Below are 21,241 nucleotides of genomic sequence, written 5' to 3' on the forward strand. Positions count from 1 at the left end.
ACTAGACGTCAGTGTTCATTCATTTTATTATTATTATTGTGTATTATTATTTTATTTGGCTGCAGTGTGTTACATTGTACATATTTATATATATGGATACTTTACATATACACATACTGGACCTATAAATTGCAATAATAATGTCCAGCATTATCTCTGCTGAATTTGTTCTCTTCCTGTCTGCTTTAACCAATATACCTTCTCCATCACCATCCATGATCAGCCTAATAATGACACACTGGGCATTTACAAGCTTTGTAATGAAAACAGAAGGCTTCTGTAATGTGTTTTTACGAGCACGTTGGTGGGAAGAAATGAAGACATCCCACTTTTAATATCAGAGGAAATTAGTGATGAGATCATTCCTGGATGCCTTGGTGTCATGCTGATCCTCTGGCTCCAGTGATTTCCAGTCTCTGACCAGTATAGCAGGTCGGGTTGGCTGCACATGATTGTCCCAGATTAGTGAATGCAGCTTTTTGCTGACACGTCACAATATTTTGTATTAGAAGTGAACTCCTCACCTCCAAGGCATGAAGAGTAAAACTCCGTGTAATGAGGACGTCAGTGCTAGCAGTCTATGCAATGCTAGCGGTCTGTGCAGTAATGGCAGTGGGGACGTTATATTGTGTAATTGGCTCTTTGTATCCCAGGAATGGCCGGCTATGTAATCCTCTCACAGCCCTGCACATACAAAGGGGCGTGTCTTAGGGGAGCTGGGCTGGGTTGCCTGGCAACCTGTGCACGGGACGATGACGTGTATCCCGCGGGTGCCGGCTCAGCCCTGTCACTTCCTGGTTTGGCTTCTCCAGCTGCAGGGTCTTCATCATGTCTCACCAGACCGGCATTCAGGGTGAGTGTGCTGATTGTGGGGGAGGATAGGGCGCAGTGACCCGCTTTATAATAAGCGCTGCCCGAGCTGTAGCGGCTCTATACTTCAACGGGCAGGGCTGAACTATTTCTGAACGTATAAAGGTGCGCGCAGGTCGACCTGCACTGCTACCATTATGTCATAGGGGCGCTCTTGTAGAAGAACAGACTAGAATAGTGTGATTGGTTGTTAGAATCACGTGCTTCCCTTGGCTGCATGGTAAAGTATATCTGTAGGCTTTGATGGGAGGGGGGTTTCTGGACTCTCAAAAAGTTTTTGTTTTTTATTATTAGGGAAGTTATCTCTAAAATGTTAGAATTGTATCTAGAACAGGTATGTGGTGTCATTTGCAATGCGGATACTTGGCTTATAGAAGAATTCCCCAAATTCTGGGAGATTTTCTGTAAAGTGAAACAAGAAATTGTGAACGTACTTTTATTATCGCAGAAGGGACAGGCGATGTCCCGTCCACAATAAAGCATACGTACCTGCCTGATCAATAGTGAGCTGCGCATGCTGGGAGGGAATGAGCATGTGCACAGGAGTTATGTAATTCAGGCCTGGCCAATCAAGAGGGCCAAAGATCTGGAAGACCAGGTGACGCTGTTGAGGGGGGAAGAACAAGTGAGTTTTATTGCAGAAGGGACATCACCTGTCTGATAACTGATTTGTCGCTTGTTTTTTAATTTAGTTTTGCTTTGGCTTTCTATTGCATCACTGGGGCAATAAAACAAAAAGAAATTTCCCCAATAGTACACAGATAAAAATAGCTTTGTGGAGGATTAACTCTTCCTATGCCACCCAAACTACGCAGATGGTGTGGTTTGAGGGGGTCAGACCTTTTGCCTTTTGTCATGTCTGTGAAGCATAGATGTGCAGCCTAAAGTTGAATTCCAGGTGAAATTAAAATGGACCTTTCAGATATTCATGTAGAAGCAAAGATGACAGGCTGTGATGTCCCATTGAAAGCTGTCTCTATGTAGAGCCCAGCACCCTCCATCTTCATGATGGTGAAAGGGGGGCAGGGAGCTGATGTTTAAAGGTCAATTAATTATTTTCTGGGATATGATTTAGACATAGCTGCTAGGGGAGCCCAGGACATTTTATAGAAGAGGAATCGCCCTGGAACCAATTCTAAGGAAAGTGTGAGTGACGGGAAGAATACTTACTATACCCAGTGAAAGTGTACACAGACACACCTGGTCCCCAGGGAGTATTATCCATGTGTTATTGTAAACCAGGATATCCAGTGCTGACAGCAAATCAAGGGAGGTGCTGCTTTTATCAGAGGTTGTAGAACACCCAACAAAATGGTCCTGGGGAGAACACTGTAATGCTTTTCTTGCATCCCCTGAGGTCTTTTTAGAAGTGAATGTTGGTTTCACTGAACATTCCCTGATGGTAATCCGATAAAACATGCAAGCATAAGGGTTTCTAGTGAAGACAACAAGTGTCTTTTAGTGGTCAATAAGACATGGCCCATAGTTGTGCTTACATTGCAAATGCTGCCAATGCCAGTGAGAATATGAATCTGAGCAGTAGATAGTCTGTAGCAGATCATTTGATGTTCCCAGTGAGATATATATATATATATATATATATATATATATATATATATATATATATATATATAAAATTAGCTCTGTACAGATAATAATGAAATGTTCTCTCCGTAACACAAGCCCTTTGCAACATTTTAAATATCACACACGAGTGCTTTGGTAGGATTAGCACAATTACTTCTTTGTTGGTTGATGGAATACTGGGCAGGTTTCAAAATCTCATTCTCAGACCTACTGCTGAATGTCTCTTCCCTCCTTACTGGAGCTGAACATGTCAGTGTTTGTGGTCTTAAAATATCCCAGTCTTAGAAGTATACACAGCCTTACATGTATAACATTCCAAAGTACAATAGCCATGTCCTCCTTCTGTCACAGAAACATTTGAGTGTTATCAGGCACCAAAGCCTGCCTTCATCTACTCCTTAAAAGGGAGCGGTGTTCTGTATAACACTCTGCCGTGAAGATAAACATTTACCACTATTCATTCTTACAATGCTAAATCATATGGATATCCCACATCTTCAATGTATATCCAAGGTTCATATTAATATATTCCATAGTCCCAACTGGTGAGCATATTAAAACCCCAATGTCCTAATGATCATGAAATTAGGGATATCTAAAGGCCCTTAATAATGTGATGTGATTTGTGGAGCCCATGCGTTTCTTTAGATTAAGAATCATCCAACACAATAGTGCGTATGAAAGATACCATTCAATATGATATTATATCTGTCATTCCAACCACAAACATTGCTAATGGAGGTCAGAATTGGCTAACCAAACTCCCTGGGCAGTATTTCACATTGATTAGTATCTGAGGTATCCAGTAGCTGATCTAGTGATCATGTGGGCGGCTTTAATATGTGTAATATGTATTGGTATTCATGGAGGATATTTTGTATTGTATGTTAATTTTATCTTTTAGTTTATTATGAAATGTGAAAAAAATTGAGGGAATGACAATTATTCAATCTGTGTCTATAAGAAGTTACTGTTTGTGTTGCTTTAGCTAACCCATCATGCTCTAGGAGTCCTGTGTTTTTTTGTTTGTTTTTTTGTACAACAAAGATTGTATTATTTGTAAAGCAGTTTTACTGTAAGGTATCAAATTTGAAATGTATACTCTTGTTAAAATGTCCAGCCACCAAAGCAGCAACTTTGGAAAGGTTGTCCTCTGTGGCATTGGGTCCCAACCAGATGACATGCACTAGCATATTGGACATGAAAAAAAGTACAATTTATTCTCTGGCTACAGGTGGTTGTGAGACGCTTCAATGGGGACTGTGAGTTTCCAGTAGTTTCTAACCAATTGAGACCAATGTTGTATAGTCTTTGACCATCATGCAGAGAGATCCATCTCATAATAATTCATAGTGAGTTGTACATTTATTGGAAATAAATAATGTGTTTCCTGGGACTGCGCTGATCAATAATAAACTTAGCTAGCTCAGGGATAGAGAGGAAATGTTCTCATTATATAACATTAGGATACTGCTTTATATGACAGATGGTAGTGTCCATGATCTGACAGTGCAAATGTTTCATTACATTTGTTCTTTATTGTTCTCTATATATAGCTTATATAACAGTGTATGCAAACAGTTAGTTTGCATGATACGCATTATCCTGATCTGTATGCACTGGTGTTTTATCATTTGTATTTTTATTATAATGCTGACCACGTTATTTTACCTGTTTGTGATACAATTAAAGTAACATTTGATTTACAGAGACTACTTCCCTGAATATCACACCTAATATAACACCAGCTTCAATCCAGATCTAGGTCAAGCTAGTGAGAATTTGTGATTTTTATTAGTTGTTTGTTGAGGAAAGTAGGAAAAGGAACCATATGAGGCGTAAAAAATATAGGTTTATGGGAAAATAAAGCTTTTAAAGGTAAAATACTGTATAACTTATACCCTCTTACATGTATAAGAGGACAAAATATTTTGTGAACTGAAATTTGCAGGGGAAAACGAGATAAAATAGAGCAGTGACATTCTGTTTTTTTTCACGTGTTGGAGCTTGTTCACACTTGCATTGAACTGCATTATTTAGTGTTACAATGCACGCCAATGTGTTTGGAAGTGATAGAATGAGAAATACTGAGGGAAAAAAAAACAAAAAAGCACGAGAATACGCAATGCAGGTCAATGCTGTGTAGCTTACATGGATATGCATGCATTTTATATGTTTTTTATGGTTTGAATAAACCTTTGAGGGTTCCAAACATTTTGTTCAGTTGTACTGTGTTTGCACTGGCTAACAAGTTTCTATAGTCAAGCATTTCAAGTGCTAATCTTTTATAGATTTTACACAATCAAACATATGTAGTAAAGTTCATGGGTAAAAGATATATAGGCCTCTCCTATGTTTACTAGTTTCCAAAGCAGCCATTATATTTTTTTAAAGCGATCAAAGCTGTTGAATGTTATTAAGAGGGGTTAATCTATAACTAATTTCATAAAACAGTGCTTTAGGATGTATTTTATTGTAGAGCCAGGTACGGAGTTATAAATGAATGTTTAACCGTGCCAAGTTCGTTTATCTTAATTTCGGCACTGCTTTATTAGTCTTTAAAAGGTAATGCCTGGGAACGAGCTGTTGGCAAGACAATAGTTTCAGGGTCAGTGTTGACTGACAAAGCTGCATGCGTTTAGTTTGACTCACTGTGCACACATCAGGGAATACTCAACTCTGTGTGGTACCTCACACTCAACAGTACTCAACAGTACCAACTACCAAGGACTTCTCTTTGGTACTCGCATGTCCTCAGCCACAAAGTATTGTTTCCTCAACTTTTTAAAAAGATCTCTGTGACAGATGGGTTTAGTCAAAAATCCTAAATTTGTCTTAACCACCTGTCTGAGCTCATTCTATTTTTGTTACCTGTTATCTGCTTACTGCCTGATCTAATGCATTCTGTTTTCTCACCTGTGGGATCTGTTAAATTACTCTTTATGCCTCTTCTGTATACATTTTATATAACAGACCAAGGTCTGGCAGTTGACAGCACCAACTGTTAGGCCCATGACAAACTAATCATTCTGTTGCTACAGAGAAAAAGATCAGAAAATGTAAATATGTTTTGTAGAAATGAGGCTTTGGTCCTTCACTGATGGAAATGCTGCAGATTAGGACTGGCCAAAATTACAAAAAAAAAATGTTAACATGTACCATTGAATGGCAGAAGAGACTATATGTTTCTTCTGCCAAAAATATAAACATTTTTCCCTAATGGCCAACAGGTTGGAGTGCATACACAGCAGTGTTATCCCCAGCCCTTTTAGCTGGGTGCACCACCTGTCACTTTTCATTGACCACCCAGCTGTTTTTGGGTGATTACCTAATAGTTGGGTCACAATACAGGGGCTGCCACTCGCTTACAATTTCTTACCACCTGGTTTGAACGCTGCACAGTATATAATTCCGAAATGTACAGTAGTATTACAATTTGGTTTCTTTATAGTCAGAGGTGTGACATGCTTTTTGCTGAAGCTCGAGGTCTCCAGTCAGTGGGAAACTTCAGCATTGCTAAGCTATAAATAATAAGAAATGAAATGCTGCTAATTTACATTAGAGTTCCAATAAGTGCAGTAACCAATATTAACTAATCAGCAATTGCTTATTAGGTCTCACTGGTTCAAACAAACAGTTGGTAAATTATACTTTCTTGGTGCAATATTACTCCTTGCAATGACTATGTAAATTATGTATTTACATCTTTCTTGGATGCTTCATCTGTTATGCCAATGTGTGATTGTCAAATACATAACTGCCGGTGTAGTTCTTAAAAGAAAAGTAAACACTGTGCATAGGAGTGTTTTGTCATTTAGAAGTTGCATCATGATACAGTTTGGTGTAAAGTTATACAGGTGAGTGAGCTGCCTTTCTAGGCTCATTTATCTGCATTGCCCATGCAATCACCCAAGCATTACAGCAGATCTGAGAGGTGCAAAATAGGTTTCCTGACATCACATAAGCACATGCAGGCTATCTTTGTTTATATCCATTTATCTGAGAGTGCAGAGATTGAACAGAGGACTTTGTTCCAAATATTTCTTTTGTACCTTCAGGTTAAACTAGTACACTAGACTTTTTATTGCCATTTTTATGATTATTCACTTTAAAGCAAACATGAACACGTGTGCAGGCTAAAACAGAGGATGTTTTGCCTTATTGCTTTTTGTAGAAGTAATTTCACAGTAAAATGTAGAATTTTGGAAATCGTCAAGTAGGATATGGTGTTTTAGCACATATTTCTGGTGCCAATAAAATGTTCTGCATATTGTTTTACCATTTCACTGTGTGTTATTTACTTGTGATTTACAATACCTGTAATTACTAATTAGGCAATTTTAGCTTCCCATGTTACCTTTTCACCTCCGGCATCCCCATTGTACAAGGAATCAGCATTACTACCTCCTCTATTAAGTCAGTAGGATGTAGAAGAATTACCTTCCCAGCTAGAACACCTCTATGTATTTCTTATTGTTAAGAATGGCTGGATAAAATTCAATGTACAGCCTTTGGCAGTTAAAACAAAAAGCCTATATGAATTTCAAGTGTGTGTTTAGCAGTTTGCCTTGAAATCTATTGTGACTTGTATATCCAACTTTTATTCTCATGGAACCACTAGATGTTTTGCCTGATTTAGTTAGTGAATTTGCACTATCCTTCCATTTCTTTCATAGCCAAGCCAAAGATGTGTACATGGAGCTATATAAACAGATACTGGGGCTTGCATGCACATCTGACAATCCTTTTGTATTTTTTGGTCACCTTAACCCTAATCTTTAATTTCATGTTAGAAAAAAAAATCAGTGTCAATCTAATAGTAGTATTTAAGGCATTAATACCATCACCGCAAAAATGTTGCATGTCCATACAGATCTATGCATCAAGGAATCGAGATTGTGGAAATTTGTAATCACTGAATCACATGGGTCACAGTTTCTACACCTAAATCTAGTAAAATCCATAATATTTTGTAATGTAACTATAAATGTCTTTCGTTCTATTTTGTGTAACGCAAAGTGGGTTTTAGGGTTAATACCGAAAACACAACTTGTATATGTGTATTACCATTGAAGTAGGGAATTAGTAGCCTAAATGTATTGGTATACACGTCTATTGAAAATGAAGTGTGTTTATTTTTTGTATTGTTGCCTTTATATACCTGTACAGCAATGTTTATTTATTCTTTTATTAACAGCAAGTGATGATGTTCGAGAAACCTTTGCCAAAGCCAGAAACGGAAAGTACAGACTGTTGAAGCTAGATATTGAAGATGGTTTGTAATACAATTGCTCTGCTTTGTCTGTTTGTTTTGTAATTGGGTATACTTTAGGTTTTTTTTTCCATCTAATTTGTTTAGATTCTCCAAAGCAAAGTTTCCAAATTGTATTTTCCTTATGCAACTAAAACATAAATTATGTGATGGGTTAGGCTTACACATTGATCAGTGAAAATTTAAATACACAGTGTAATTATTTCTAGGCCCCTCCTTGTGTCACCAGAATAGCTTTGACTCCTAAAATCCACACACCACAACGTGGCCTGTGCTATTCTGCTGTAAGATGTTTCAGCACAGTTTTTGTAGGTCACCATGCCTTCTGTCATATTTTGAATAATGATGCACATGGTTCTGACTATCCACATGATGTAAAAGAAAACATGGTTGATCAGACCAGGCCTCTTTATTGCATTTTCTTATAGTTGGGATTAATCTTACATGCTCATTGTAGGTGCTGTTGGTGGTGAACTGGGGCCACTGACTATTTCTGAGGCTATGCAGCCCCATATGCGGCATCTACTATGCAATATGTTTTCTATCAAATTGATCACATGACCAGCATTACATTTTTCAGTAGTTGGTGGTTGTAGGTCTACAGGATTTGTGGACACCCTCTCCACATGCATAAGCCTAAATGAGGTACGTGCACGACACCTCACCGGTTTAGTTGTCCTTCCTTGGGCCACATTTAGTATGTATTGTATAACCTCTGTATACTGTAAACACACTGCTAGACCTGCCTTTTAAAGAAGCTGTAACCCAGTCCTCTAGCCATCACAATCTGCTCCTTGTCACACAGATAATACATTTATTAATGTTTCCTTCATCACTTTTAAAAACAAACTGTTCACTTGTTGCCTAATATACCCCATATTTTGGCAGCTGCCATTGTGACATAGTAATTTACTTTAACTGTCAGTGGTTGTAAAAGTTTTGCTGATTATGTACATTCATTATAAATTTGGCATATCTATGCTTTGGGGAATCTTAGTAAATTGTCAGTCTCCGGTAACTTTTTTTTTTTTTTTTTTAACAGAGCAATTGACTGTGAGTGTCCGTGAAAAGCCAGTAAACTCTTGGGATAAAGACTATGATTCCTTTGTTTTACCTATTTTGGAAGATAAGCAACCATGTTATATTTTGTATCGTTTGGATACTCAGAATGCACAGGGCTACGAATGGATTTTCATTGCCTGGTCACCAGATTACTCTCATGTAAGTTCAGGCCGAAGGAGATTCTTGTCACAGTTGAGTACAGTCTGTGATAATTTATTTGTACTGAAAGTATATTTCCAGGTCCAATTCAGTATTGCTTGAATTTACTTCATCTAGGAATTTAATATATAAATGTGCAAGTTTTCTAAATAACTTCTAATTGCGTAAAATTGCAAAACTGTATTTTAAAATAATTATTATGTCATTGTTTCTTCATGTCATCCTAATGGTATTCATCAATAATAATTAAAGCTGGGCTCCAGGCAAATAAAACAAAAAATTATTACAGTCATGTATTCTTTAAATATTTAAGATTAACACGTACCTAAACACAGAATGTTCACTTTACATAAAAGGGTAGACAACCCATTAATGTAAAGTGAAAATTCTGTTGTTTGTTTTTTTTTTAGGAAAAACGGTGCAGCACCGCCTCCTAATTCTCGACGATCGCCTAAGCGATTGAGAATGAATGGTAGCGCAACGCCTCCTGGGAAGCTCTTGGGTGTTTTTCTGCACATGCCTGAATGTCTCGGACATGTGCAGAAGGAGCCGATCTCACTGCGCATGCATGCAAGTTTTTTTCCAACCTAAGTCACCTGATCTTGCTCCTGGGTTGGATGATGTAGGAAGAAGAACCCGAAACAAGAGGCTAGGATGTTGGTGCCCGGAGTGCTGGCCTGAAGGTGGATTCCAGGACGACGTGGGACCTGATGAAAGCGGCCTTCGGATGGATCAGACTGCCCTGCAGGATTGAAGGTAAGTGTATTTTTTGTGTTTGGGGGATTTTGAGTTTAGTTCCTCACTGATCCTGAGTTTAGTTCCTCAAGTCTACACTAATTTAAATTGTAAAAGCATAAAAAATTCATATACAGCTTTTGTATGAGTTTTTAAGCATTTATAAAGTCCTTTTAAACCAACATAAGAATAGGGGAAAAAAGCCCTATAAAGAAAAAAGCCCTGGTGTGGACTCACCTTTTGGAATGAATGGGAATTTCAAACATGAGTGTTTAAAGGCTGGGGAAACAATCCATGTAAACTTTAGCCTTATTGTATCTTTTGCCTTTAATCATAAATCCATAGTTTTACTTTTATTGTAACAACTATTATATATCTCTGTTAGGTACGACAAAAAATGTTGTATGCTGCCACCAGAGCCACTGTGAAAAAGGAATTTGGAGGAGGGCACATAAAAGAGGAGCTTTTTGGAACCACTAAGGTATGTCAAATGATGATTCTTATTGATAAAAACACAAAGAGTTGCCTGTTGTAATTAGACTTGAAGTAAAGGTAAATTCTCATTCTCAGATAGGAACTCTATTCTGTAGTTTCAATGCAGTGTTGAGAAAGAAAAGCTCTTTATATTGTGTTTGGACTTGCAGAAACTGAGAGCTGCGTGCAAACTGATACCACTTTTGTGTGTGTTTTGGACACCGTAACTATTACAATGAAATTCAGTATGGCAATGGTCCCACCCCCATTTTACTGGTTTAACAAGAACTTTGGTAATTCAAAATAAGGAAATAAAACCCATTTGCTTGTAGCCAGTTTTTAGGGATTACTGGTATTTCCTAGATTATTTATTTACTGAGTGACTAGCGTTACAACTATTTCACCTTTGGACCTTATCTTACTACATTCACGACTGCAGTGACAACAAATGAAATCACATAGCAAAGTAATCTACTTACATACCTGAAAGCTATAAATGGGTGTTTTCTACAATTTATGTGAACTTGGTATTCAGTGTTTCTGAAATACTGCTGATCTTGCTGTAATGCACACATCCACTAATTATACAAAAAAAAATGCAATGCTTTAGTAAATAAATAAACCGCAATGATTTTACCCAAATAGGAGTCTGCTTGGCTTGCTTCCCTCTCACGCCTGCTTTCCCTGATCTCCAAGTGGTCCTGTTAACAAATCTCAAGGGTAACACTTTAGTATATTTTCCACTACACAGATTGTATAGCTGTTTCACCTTTTGTTTCCTCTGTTAGGTAGAATGTGGTTTAGGATTCCTTTTTGAAGGAAACATCATTAACTACCTTTTGAAATGTTTTATTGTATATGTATTACATATTCCATCAATCCAGTTTTGTTCTGCTTATCAGCTTTAATTTTATTTCAATATGATTTTTGTTGGTTTTTCAACAGGAAGATGTTTCACTTAGTGGGTATAATAAGTACTTAGTTTGCCGTTCAGCTCCTGCCCCTCTTACTGCATCAGAAGAAGAACTAAGGCAAATAAAGATTAATGAGGTAAGACATAGATTAGGCATTCCCGTTACAATATTCTAAATGAATAGAAAATGGCATTGCCCATGTTTCTATTTGTTACTTTTTATCTGTTTTCACTATTTCACAGATGAGCTTGAAAGTTAAATTACACTGTATCACAAAAAAAAAACATTTTTTTCTGCTACTTTGTCTAATCCATGTGTCCTATACTAAATCAAGTGCGCTGAATCCAAAACTGAAGTCCGATTCTGCCTAGGATGTAAGGATCTTAGGTTAATTACGTGTATAGACACAATTAGCTACATTCTCTTGGTACGCTGTTACTTTGTAATCTCTATACATAACTAACTTTTGCCTCATAACACACATAATTCACCTTGTTCAACCCACATGTACACTTCAGAAGTGTTTCAGGCACTTGCTTTTGTGTTTGTGGCTCTCCGCTGTCTCCTGTTGCAGAAACCAGCAGTAGTCGCCCATCATGTTGGGGTTGCACCGGCCTTGATATCTTCCATACCAGAAATGTCCTGGTGGAACCTCTCCCATTGTTTATCACTCACATCACCCAAATTTTGTGGGAAGAAGTCCACAAAATGTGGACTGTAAAAAATACATTTTAATGTGACATTTGGAAGCCAAGTTGATGGTAGGCTGTTAGCATGTTGTTCACAAATTCAGCATGGTTTTCAGCTCGCTGGTTGCTCAGAAAGTTTTGTGCAACTAGCACAAATGAATCCCAAGCAGCAAGTTCAAGTGGTTCGAGCTTGTCTCTGAATGTGGCATCACGCATCAAATTACGGATTTGGGGACCAACAACCACTGCTCTGGTATGTATTCGCAACCTAACTCCATCATCAGACCACTTGTGTCGGTACAGAAGCAAATATCGTTTTCCAGCTTGTAATAACCTGCAAACTTTGTGTGACGATCAGGATATTGTGAAGTTGTCTTTCCTTTTTGTAGCGAATTCTACTCCTTTAATCTGGCTAACAGTTAAGCTTTTTTAGGCTAACATTTAAGACCTTTTTGACAAAGACAGGTCCCTTATTAGATCATCTAAATCTGATTGGCTTATAAAATGTGGCTTACCCTCTTCAAATTGGGGTCCATCCAATTCATTACCATCATCCTCCTGTTCCTCATCCAACATGTCACAGTAACAACGGATGTAGGAGGGACTGGCACTGGATTCTCTGCATCATGTGGCACTGGCTTCAGAGCAGATTCATAATCAGGATAAATTATTTTTGACTTGGTCTTCGAAACCCCAGCAATTTTACTCATACAGAAGTAGCAGTCTGAGTGATGGTCTTTTGGCTCACGCCAAACCATAGGTACAGCAAAAGACATTTTATTCCTTTTCCCATTCGACCATTGTGTTAGGCCAACATAACACACCTGACAGCAGATATGAGGTGCCCAGAATTTATCCTGATCTCCAATTTCAAATCCAATGTAATACTTGTGAGCAAATCTCACCCTCTTGGTTAGGTTCTTGTGTTGATCACACGGGGTATATTTTTCCACAAATTTAGCAAAAATTGTCCGGTTCATTAACATAGCAGAGCCTACTCATCTTTAGCTCAAAACAGACTCACTATGGCCTAGCTGTACTATCCAATAGAATGGTTTCGCACTAGAGATAAGTTCTTGGGGCATCTTGCCTTATTTACCTATTTTTGTCATCAGCTCACTGACTTGCCCAGACATGCCCAGCCACTGCTGGAACATCCATGCCTCCGGGGGACGTGAGGCAGCAGCAGGCATTGGGTAAAACATTACCCAATTACCAACCTTTTGAACCGCTATGACACGCCTTTAACCTAAAATCTGTACGTGATAGGCAAATTCTGCGTTCAGATTTGGAATCGGCACACTCGATATCATGTAAATCTCATGTGTTATTCCCAGTAGCAAAATCATTCTTGTGCAGTGTTATAGTTCCACAATGGTTCGAGCAGGCAGAGTTTTTAATGCAGAAGGGCATTGTCTCTACAACATAAAAACTGCTCACAATATTTTTCTGACTTCATGCGCAGCTCAGTGTAGAATGCCAGCTACTTTGGTATCCCCTGGGCCTGCCAGGACTAAATGAACTTCTGTGCATCTGGCCAATCAAGGTGGTTGAAGATCCGACACCCTAAGAGGACCAAATGCAGATAGTGACACTCATGATAGAGCGAGGGCAGGTGATTGTAAATAAAAAATTGTGATCAGGCAGGTAACTATATTATTATTATTTTTTCTATTTCACCTGTCCCTTCAGCAACAAAAGTCCTTGCCTGGTCTCAATTTTTGATTAGTTCCACTTTAAAACATTATTCCATTAACCTTCCTTACACTTTTATCAAAGCAATTTTGATTGCCAGAAAACTTTCTAAAGTGTGTATATCTTTTTCAGCTGCACATCAAATACCTAAACCACAGTTTCTATCCAATAGCACCAAATGTTAATGGCCCTGTTGTAATATTGTAAAAACCTAGAAGGGAGCAAATATCTCAAAACACCCTATTTAATGAAAGAAATCGTATGGTCCAGTGAAGTAAATATATCTGGCATTGGGTAAACCATGTTCGGCTGGGTGACCGATGTAGTATTGCTGTACCTAGAATGTGGTTCTTTAATCCAAACATAATCAGTGATTTTTAATATTTCAGATTCAAACAGACATTGGAGTAGACACAAAACAGCAGACTCTGCAAGGGGTTGCTTTCCCAATCGAGAGAGAAGCATTCCACGCTTTGGAGCAACTGAAAAACCATAAAGTAAACTATGTTCAGTTGGTAAGTAAAACTTTATTGAAATGTCAATAATTTTTTTTTTTATATGCAATAAATGGTAGATAATATCACCGTGATCTTTGACAGGATAGGCTGTGCTATTGGCACACACATTACTGCTGATTGTCCAGTTACTATCTGGCAATTTCCATGTTTTTTTTATTTCTGTATAATTATTATCTAAAATGAATCTTTAAAAAGTTTGAAAGTTAATATGGCAAATAATGGCTGAACACAAAACTATGTTGTACTATAAATTCTATGCAGGATTTTTAATAATCTTTAATTTTTCTTTTACTTTGTCATACAAAAGTAAAAATTTAATAGTATGTCTTATTCATAAAGTCATATAACATGTTTGTATGCAGAGAGGTCATGACATAAAAAGATTAAACGGCATTGTGAGAAAAGTCTATACTCGGCTATCAATTGCAAGTTTACATTTACACTAGTATTGGGTGTGTGAGCTGAAACATAAGAAAGAAACACAAGAACACTGACTTCTGTATTGAATTTCAGCTTAGTGATGCTTAGTCCAGGTATATAGAATAGGCAGTATATATAGTGGTTAGCATGGTTGGTAATTACTATTCACATAAATAGAAGTTGCTGAAATTGAACCACCATGGCTAGTAGCTCCTAATGCTGAATTGACTAGTAGGACAAATAAGCAATTCTAACATAAATGCAAAAGGTTATATGCTGATAAATGTCAGAATTATATTTGTATATTGAGAGATTGAGAAATTTAATATACATAGATGTCTTCACTTTTGGATGTATTGTTCCTAATTACCTTATTAGTGTGATCACAGGGATATCTGCAGACGCAGAATAAATATTTCATTGACAGGGGCAACTTATGAACAAAAAGCTCAGCCAGTTACTCCAAAACAACAAAAGGCCATCCATGGTGAAATCTGTTGGTTACTCTTCTGTATTTTTATTATTTAAGATAACATTTTGTATGAGCCCCTGAGTAACATTATTAATATAAAGTTTTTTGCAAATTCTGATTTCTTTATACTATTTAATGGCCACACAATGCGGATGCACAGGGTGTGTGAACGCAGGCTGTGACACCGCATTAAACACACTACTTTGCAGGTGTAAATATGCAGCAATTTAAACTTGTGTGAAATATATTCTATGTACAAAATTGCTTTATATGCCACAAGCTATTTTTTTGTTAATCATTGTGTTTGTTGTCTACAGAAAATAGATATAAAAAATGAAGTCATTGTTTTGGCAAACACTGCATACACAGAAGTGAAGGACTTGCCCGCAAGAGTTCCAAAGGATGCTGCTCGCTATCACTTTTTCCTGTACAAGCATTCCCATGAAGGAGATTATTTAAATTCTATAGGTACCGTGTTAGCATCTTCATGTAATATTACAATGTAAGAAATTACTGAACTGTGAATTGTGCCTTTTTGTTAAGACTTTTCTGTTGAAGTGTAGTTTTGGATAACGCAAAAAATAATTGGGACCCGTGTGATATATTTTGCTGTCCCATTGGAGTTTTTCCCTTAACTTTCTGTCCAAGAGACACAGGAGGAAGAGTAATCTGATGATTAGCAATTATCACCAAAACACGTATCCATAGAAATTCCCCACTATATACCATTTCTGCCTTAGTGATAACTGTAAAATTTGGATATTCTATCTCCTCAACTATTGTCAAGACTGGTAGAGAAGATAAATCTCTTTACCGGGACAGGGATGGCAAAATGAATGCAACAAAAGTTTGAACCCTTCCTTTTTTCAGAACTAGGAGAATACCCCTTAAATTGAATAGTGGTTATTTTTGTGTTTTTATTAGAAACCTTGTCTATTTTTTTCAGTGTTTATTTATTCGATGCCTGGTTATGCATGCAGTATACGAGAGCGAATGCTGTATTCCAGCTGTAAGAGTCCTTTGTTGGATGTTATTGAAAACCGGCTGATGATGGAAATTGCCAAAAGGGTAATGTTACTGTTCTCTGTTCAAATATTTGTTGGCACTGTTGGCAAAGCATTTGTATATCTGTGTTATTATACCTTAATCACACCAATATAAGGTAATGTGCATTTTTCTTTTCCTTTCTCAACCTTTTATCCCTGGGAAACCTGTAAAATAAACTTTAAGTCTCATGGAACCCTGCTAAAACCAGTTTATTAGGGGTCAGTGGGGAAAAAAGCCTCCTACATTGGTGGCCAGTGGAAAGAATGCCTCTTTTACAGTGATGGCTAGAATACAACCTATATAAACATATAAACCACATTAGAGTCATACATTGACTCTATCAAGTGGTGTTCGCCCAAAAGCTATGCAGGCATCAACAATTGGAAGGTCAACCCGGCCAGTTTGAGGAACCCTGGTTGAGAATGGGTGTAAATATTTACTTGTGGAATCTTTGTAGGGTACACATGTCACCTACTAACACTGAGGAAGATGTATGTTTCAGTAGTATTACCGTATTTTTCGGACCATTAGACGCTCCGGACTATAAGACGCACCAGGTTTTCCGCACGGGAAAACAAGAAAAAAAAAAGCGGGGATACAGGTAAGTAAAAAAATATGCATTCGGACCATAAGACGCACCCTGATTTTCCCCCCACTTTAGGGGGAAAAAAAGTGCGTCTTATGGTCCGAAAAATACGGTATTTAAATTTTTCTATATTGTTACTGATAGTACTATACTGCATGTAAGTTATTGTATAACCAGAACTCCTCACTCTTTGTATTTGCACAGATTGAAATAGACAATGGGGATGAACTGACTTCAGACTTCCTTTATGATGAAGTGCACCCAAAGCAACATGCACACAAACAAAATTTTGCAAAGCCCAAGGGCCCAGCAGGAAAAAGGGGTATAAGGAGGCTGATCAGGGGTCCCGCGGAAGCTGAAACCAGTGATTAGACCAGCATACAAAGCAAGACATCATGTGTGGAGATACAGGACTGTAATCATTCCATGCCTTTATTTTTGCAGGCACAATACACAACAAAGCGCCTCATGATTAAAAGGGTCTGGTGGGAATGGCTTGTTACCTTTTAGCAACCAATCTTTTCCTTGCTTACATTCTTCTATGTTGTGCTAAATACAAAAATAGAGAATTTGAATTTTGGTGAGTGAATAGCACAGTTCTCCCTTTAGATGCTTTCAGTCACAAGGCCCATTGCCTCTTTAGATATGTCATTCCATGTAGTAAACTCCACTTCTTTTGTTTAGTGTTGGGCTGGAAGAATATGTGTTATTCTAGTGTGTTTTGCACAGAGATGTTACAACAGATTACTGATCTACACACAGTGAACAGTCTTTCAAAGAGTGACTGACAATATAGCATGGCATTTATGTGTTGGTTTGTTTAAGTGCATTGCTTGATAATACGAAATGTTGGATTTTTTTTTTAAACTTCTTTTTTTTTTAGCTAATTAACCCATTTAACATTTTCCTTTTTTAAATATGGCAATAAGTTACAATTTGGTTGATGTATCTACATATATATTTTCGTTCAAAATGGGTTGGTAATATGCAATTGATTTTTTTTTTTTTTGATCCTGCACTATCTGTTTAAAACAAGTAGAGAAAACACTATTGTTCAATATGTGTATATTGTATAATTTACTTGACTTTAGTATCTTACAAAACTTATTCTGATCTATGGCTGCCTGGTGCAGCCGTTCAGTAACCAGCACTCAGTGAATATTTACCTCAGTCATTCAGCAGATTATCTTGTACTATTTCTACCTTATATATTCTACAATGCATTGTTAATATTCACTAGCAACACTGCCATGCACCAAATCCCAACCACTCCTGCTACATCTTCAAGCACATAATACCTGGTTGCCTGTGGCTGATGTATACACAAAGCCAAACTGTTTGCACTGTATCTCTGTAACCCTGGTATATTTATTTTAAAGGGAAATTATTATAATTATGACTACAATTCCACTATTTTATAATCTGAAAGGATACGGTTTAATTTTATGCATTAAACAAAGTAGCAGCTCCCATTTTATGTCCATGGCAGTGAACTATGTAACACTAACAGCTTCCTCAAAAATAAAAAAAATCTGAAAAGCACTACCTTGTCTGCTGTGATGCAAATGTTCAAGATTATAAATTTATAAGAGTATAACAAAAAAAAAATGTAATTATAGTAATAATGACAGACAACTCATGGAAACCACATTTTATATTCATTCCACAAAGGGAAATTATGTAAGTAATAAGTTTTATTCATATATGAAACTTGAACCTAATGAGACATTTTTGGTGCTCATCATTTTTAGTAGTAAATATTACCAAGGTATATTGTTTTAATCTTAGACAAGCCTCTTTTAAATAAGACTGCATATTTTAGGCATTTTTATGTCTGCTACTTGTCTGCAAAAAGGTAAGTAGCAGACATGGGGCATTTCTTCAGCACATAGGACAACTGCCGGCACAGGGAAATTTGTAGAGAAACATAAAAGGAGGGTCCCTACACTTGCCTTATGGCTAGCTAGTTTGTTAAACATGCCATTTGTTTGCTGCTTGTAGCCAGCTTTAAGTTTTCTTTTGATTTGGATGGGTTGAATATCCATCATGTATTCTACACAACTGGAAGTGTGGCATACATGCAGTGGCTGGCAAGCAGGAAAGATTTTTTTTTAACAAATATTCTGCCCAATAGGGGAGGTGTAAAGACTTTATTTTAGCAGCTATTTCTGCTATACAAGTAATTCTTACAGGGATGGCCTCCTTATAATCTGTGACAGCAAGTACAAGAAAAGGTTTATAGATTAGGAGTGTTCTATTAGCACAGTTTATGCTTGGAAACAAAACCACTGTGTAATATTTGCTGAGTAGGCACACAAATAATAACTCTGGCATTTCAATAATAATAATTGCAGGGCAATGTAGGCTATTTTAGGATAAGGACATAACACTAGGTGTGCCTTTGTTACTTCATAGTTATAAATTCAGGTGCAACTGAGAATCCTACTTTAGGACAATAATTATTGTCAAAAAAACATAAAGATGCATTGTGTCACTTTATAAGCTTTAACAAAATCTTCCACAAAGCCATTCCTGCACCTGTACAGAACAATTCAATAAAAGCCTAAATTAGGATATATCAGAACAATACAGCAGGTGTATGCTGCAATATACAGCATAATCATTTTGTTATGCATCATTCAGCATTATTTAGTAGAGTGCTGTAATAAATTGTAGAATGCATTCATTTTTTATTATCCAAACTAGAATGGTCATACAGTAAAACACCCGTATGCTGGCAGATATTTTGAGAAACACATTTTAGATTCATTTTAGTGTTGTAGTAATATCAGCAAAGCCTTGTTGTTATATAACCAAAGATACATTTTTTTTTTACCACAAACCTATTTTAGCTGCAGACTGCATTTAGAAATTCAATTGTACCCTCTGTAGAAAATACTTATTTTCTATAGGACATATGCAATATACTTGAAAAATCAAGCGGGACTGACTACATCAAGTTTTTATATCGCAGGTTTATCTGTCTACAAGAGGCAACACCTTTCTTTCCAATGCTTTAAATATAGACTGTGTGTGTGTTTTGCTGTACAATAAAATGATTTTGTAAGAATGGCATGGTTTTACAATCAATACAACAAAATTTTTAAATATGATGGTTCAAATTTGTTTGATATGTACATATGATCTTGAAATAATGGGATGAATTTCAAAAGTATCCTACACATGATGAAGAATATTTGTGAATAAACCCTATTTGAAAGCAGCACTGTGTTTTTGCCTCTTGCTTTCCACATTCTGTAGAAAAACAATTCCTGTTTTAGTGAACACATGCTTGATAAAGAAAAATACAAGTCATTTCATATTGATATCAAATTTCCACATATGTCTGTATTAAAGAATACAAAGACATGATACATAGGGGACAAATAGTGGATTAGCTTGTTTATGGGCAAGTTAGGGTGGATCTGTACCTAAATGGTAATTTACTCATTGAAGTTTTGATACAACATATTTGGGTCCCCTGAATACGATAAAACATGCCTGATGAATTTAAGTAAATATAAGTCTATTGTTATAAATATTTGGATGGTATAAAACCACATTTAACTAAAAGTTTTTAAAGAGAACGCTTATATGCCGTATATATACTTGTATTCCGTATAAGTACAAACTCCTCAAAATGCCATTAAGAATATAAACACCATAGAATATAAAGAATATAAACACTTCCATACAGAAGTTTATTACACACTTTATACGAGGATACCAACTACTAGTGATCAACGTAAATGCAAGAAACATCACAACTAACTCAAAAATGTGAAATACTTTACCCTGTAAACAGGTAATAAAGACGTGGGCTGAGCCCGAATAATTTTTAATCTGCCAGAACGGGTCCATGAACAACATCAGACAAGCACTGAACACACGTCGCACAAATCCTACAATGTAAGCAAACACAAAACCTTTCCCCACTTCAACTCTGAACTTGCCTTACTGTTCTGCAATGTATGCCCTGGGCTGACCCTTAAGTATGGCCCCCCTTCTCAACCTTTTTTTTTTTTCCTGGCAGGTTTATCTCAGCATAGAGTAATATAGATTTTCCATTGCAATAAACCATAAGTACACTAAAGGTAATAAAAATGTTTTTCTCAAAACGTAGTCCCTACATTTTTGGTCTATACTTTGATGTTAACAAAAGAGCTGCTTCCTAATTAATAGTTTATACTACAGTATAAAAATATTACCCTTTAATAGACAGTTTCTAATTATGTCTGAATTGAAGGTTCCATAACTGTTTATTAGCTACATTTTTAATGGTAAAATCTTTTCCTGGCACATTTAATGGGTTGATAGTCAAATGTTTGCTCAGAGAGCTGCAAATTATTAGCAAACATTACTTCTGTCAGAAACATAATACCTTAACAGTAAAAAAGCACCATCTACTCCACCAGCTAATATTATACAGATTGCTTATTATTCAGTTATTAAGACAAATATTGCCAGTGGTTTTTAGACCAAAGGGAGGTTTGTGGGTGTGTAGTTATTACCACTTTTTTTTAAGTATTACAGCACATATTTTGTTTCCAAAGTCATGGTTCAGTGATTTTCGGAATAATAGGCAGTATGTGGTTGTGCAGCCTTTAATACTTTTGTAAGTGCCAGACCATATTTTTTATTATTAATAATATTTGGAAACCACAATTTTACTGTAAGAAGGATGGAAGTATGATTGCAAAACGAGTGCCTGCTCCCTCTAGTGGCTAAACTAAAAAGTGTC

The 21,241-nt window shown here is 36.7% G+C and overlaps 1 protein-coding gene across 1 annotated transcript; it reads left to right on the forward strand.

Moving 5' to 3' along the window:
- The first annotated feature begins 733 nt into the window (after positions 1–733).
- TWF1 (twinfilin actin binding protein 1) lies at positions 734–19,723 on the forward strand. Its single transcript, XM_072401458.1, has 9 exons — positions 734–853; positions 7,655–7,732; positions 8,772–8,950; positions 10,071–10,166; positions 11,105–11,209; positions 13,847–13,972; positions 15,185–15,335; positions 15,814–15,935; positions 16,705–19,723. Exons 1-9 carry the CDS (start codon positions 829–831, stop codon positions 16,870–16,872), a joined length of 1,050 nt encoding a protein of 349 aa, XP_072257559.1. The 5' UTR covers positions 734–828; the 3' UTR covers positions 16,873–19,723.
- The last annotated feature ends 1,518 nt before the right edge of the window (positions 19,724–21,241 follow it).

The sequence above is a fragment of the Pyxicephalus adspersus genome, chromosome 2 (genome assembly GCF_032062135.1).
Source record: "Pyxicephalus adspersus chromosome 2, UCB_Pads_2.0, whole genome shotgun sequence".
In the NCBI taxonomy this organism is placed as follows: domain Eukaryota; kingdom Metazoa; phylum Chordata; class Amphibia; order Anura; family Pyxicephalidae; genus Pyxicephalus; species Pyxicephalus adspersus.

What these genes read in the sequence shown, in the direction of transcription:
- TWF1 (XM_072401458.1), top strand. Translation starts at nt 829, where the DNA reads ATGTCTCACCAGACCGGCATTCAGG. An exon ending in TCACCAGACCGGCATTCAGG is followed by an intron (nt 854 to 7,654) that starts GTGAGTGTGCTG and finishes TTTTATTAACAG; the next exon opens with CAAGTGATGATGTTCGAGAA. An exon ending in GAAGCTAGATATTGAAGATG is followed by an intron (nt 7,733 to 8,771) that starts GTTTGTAATACA and finishes TTTTTTTAACAG; the next exon opens with AGCAATTGACTGTGAGTGTC.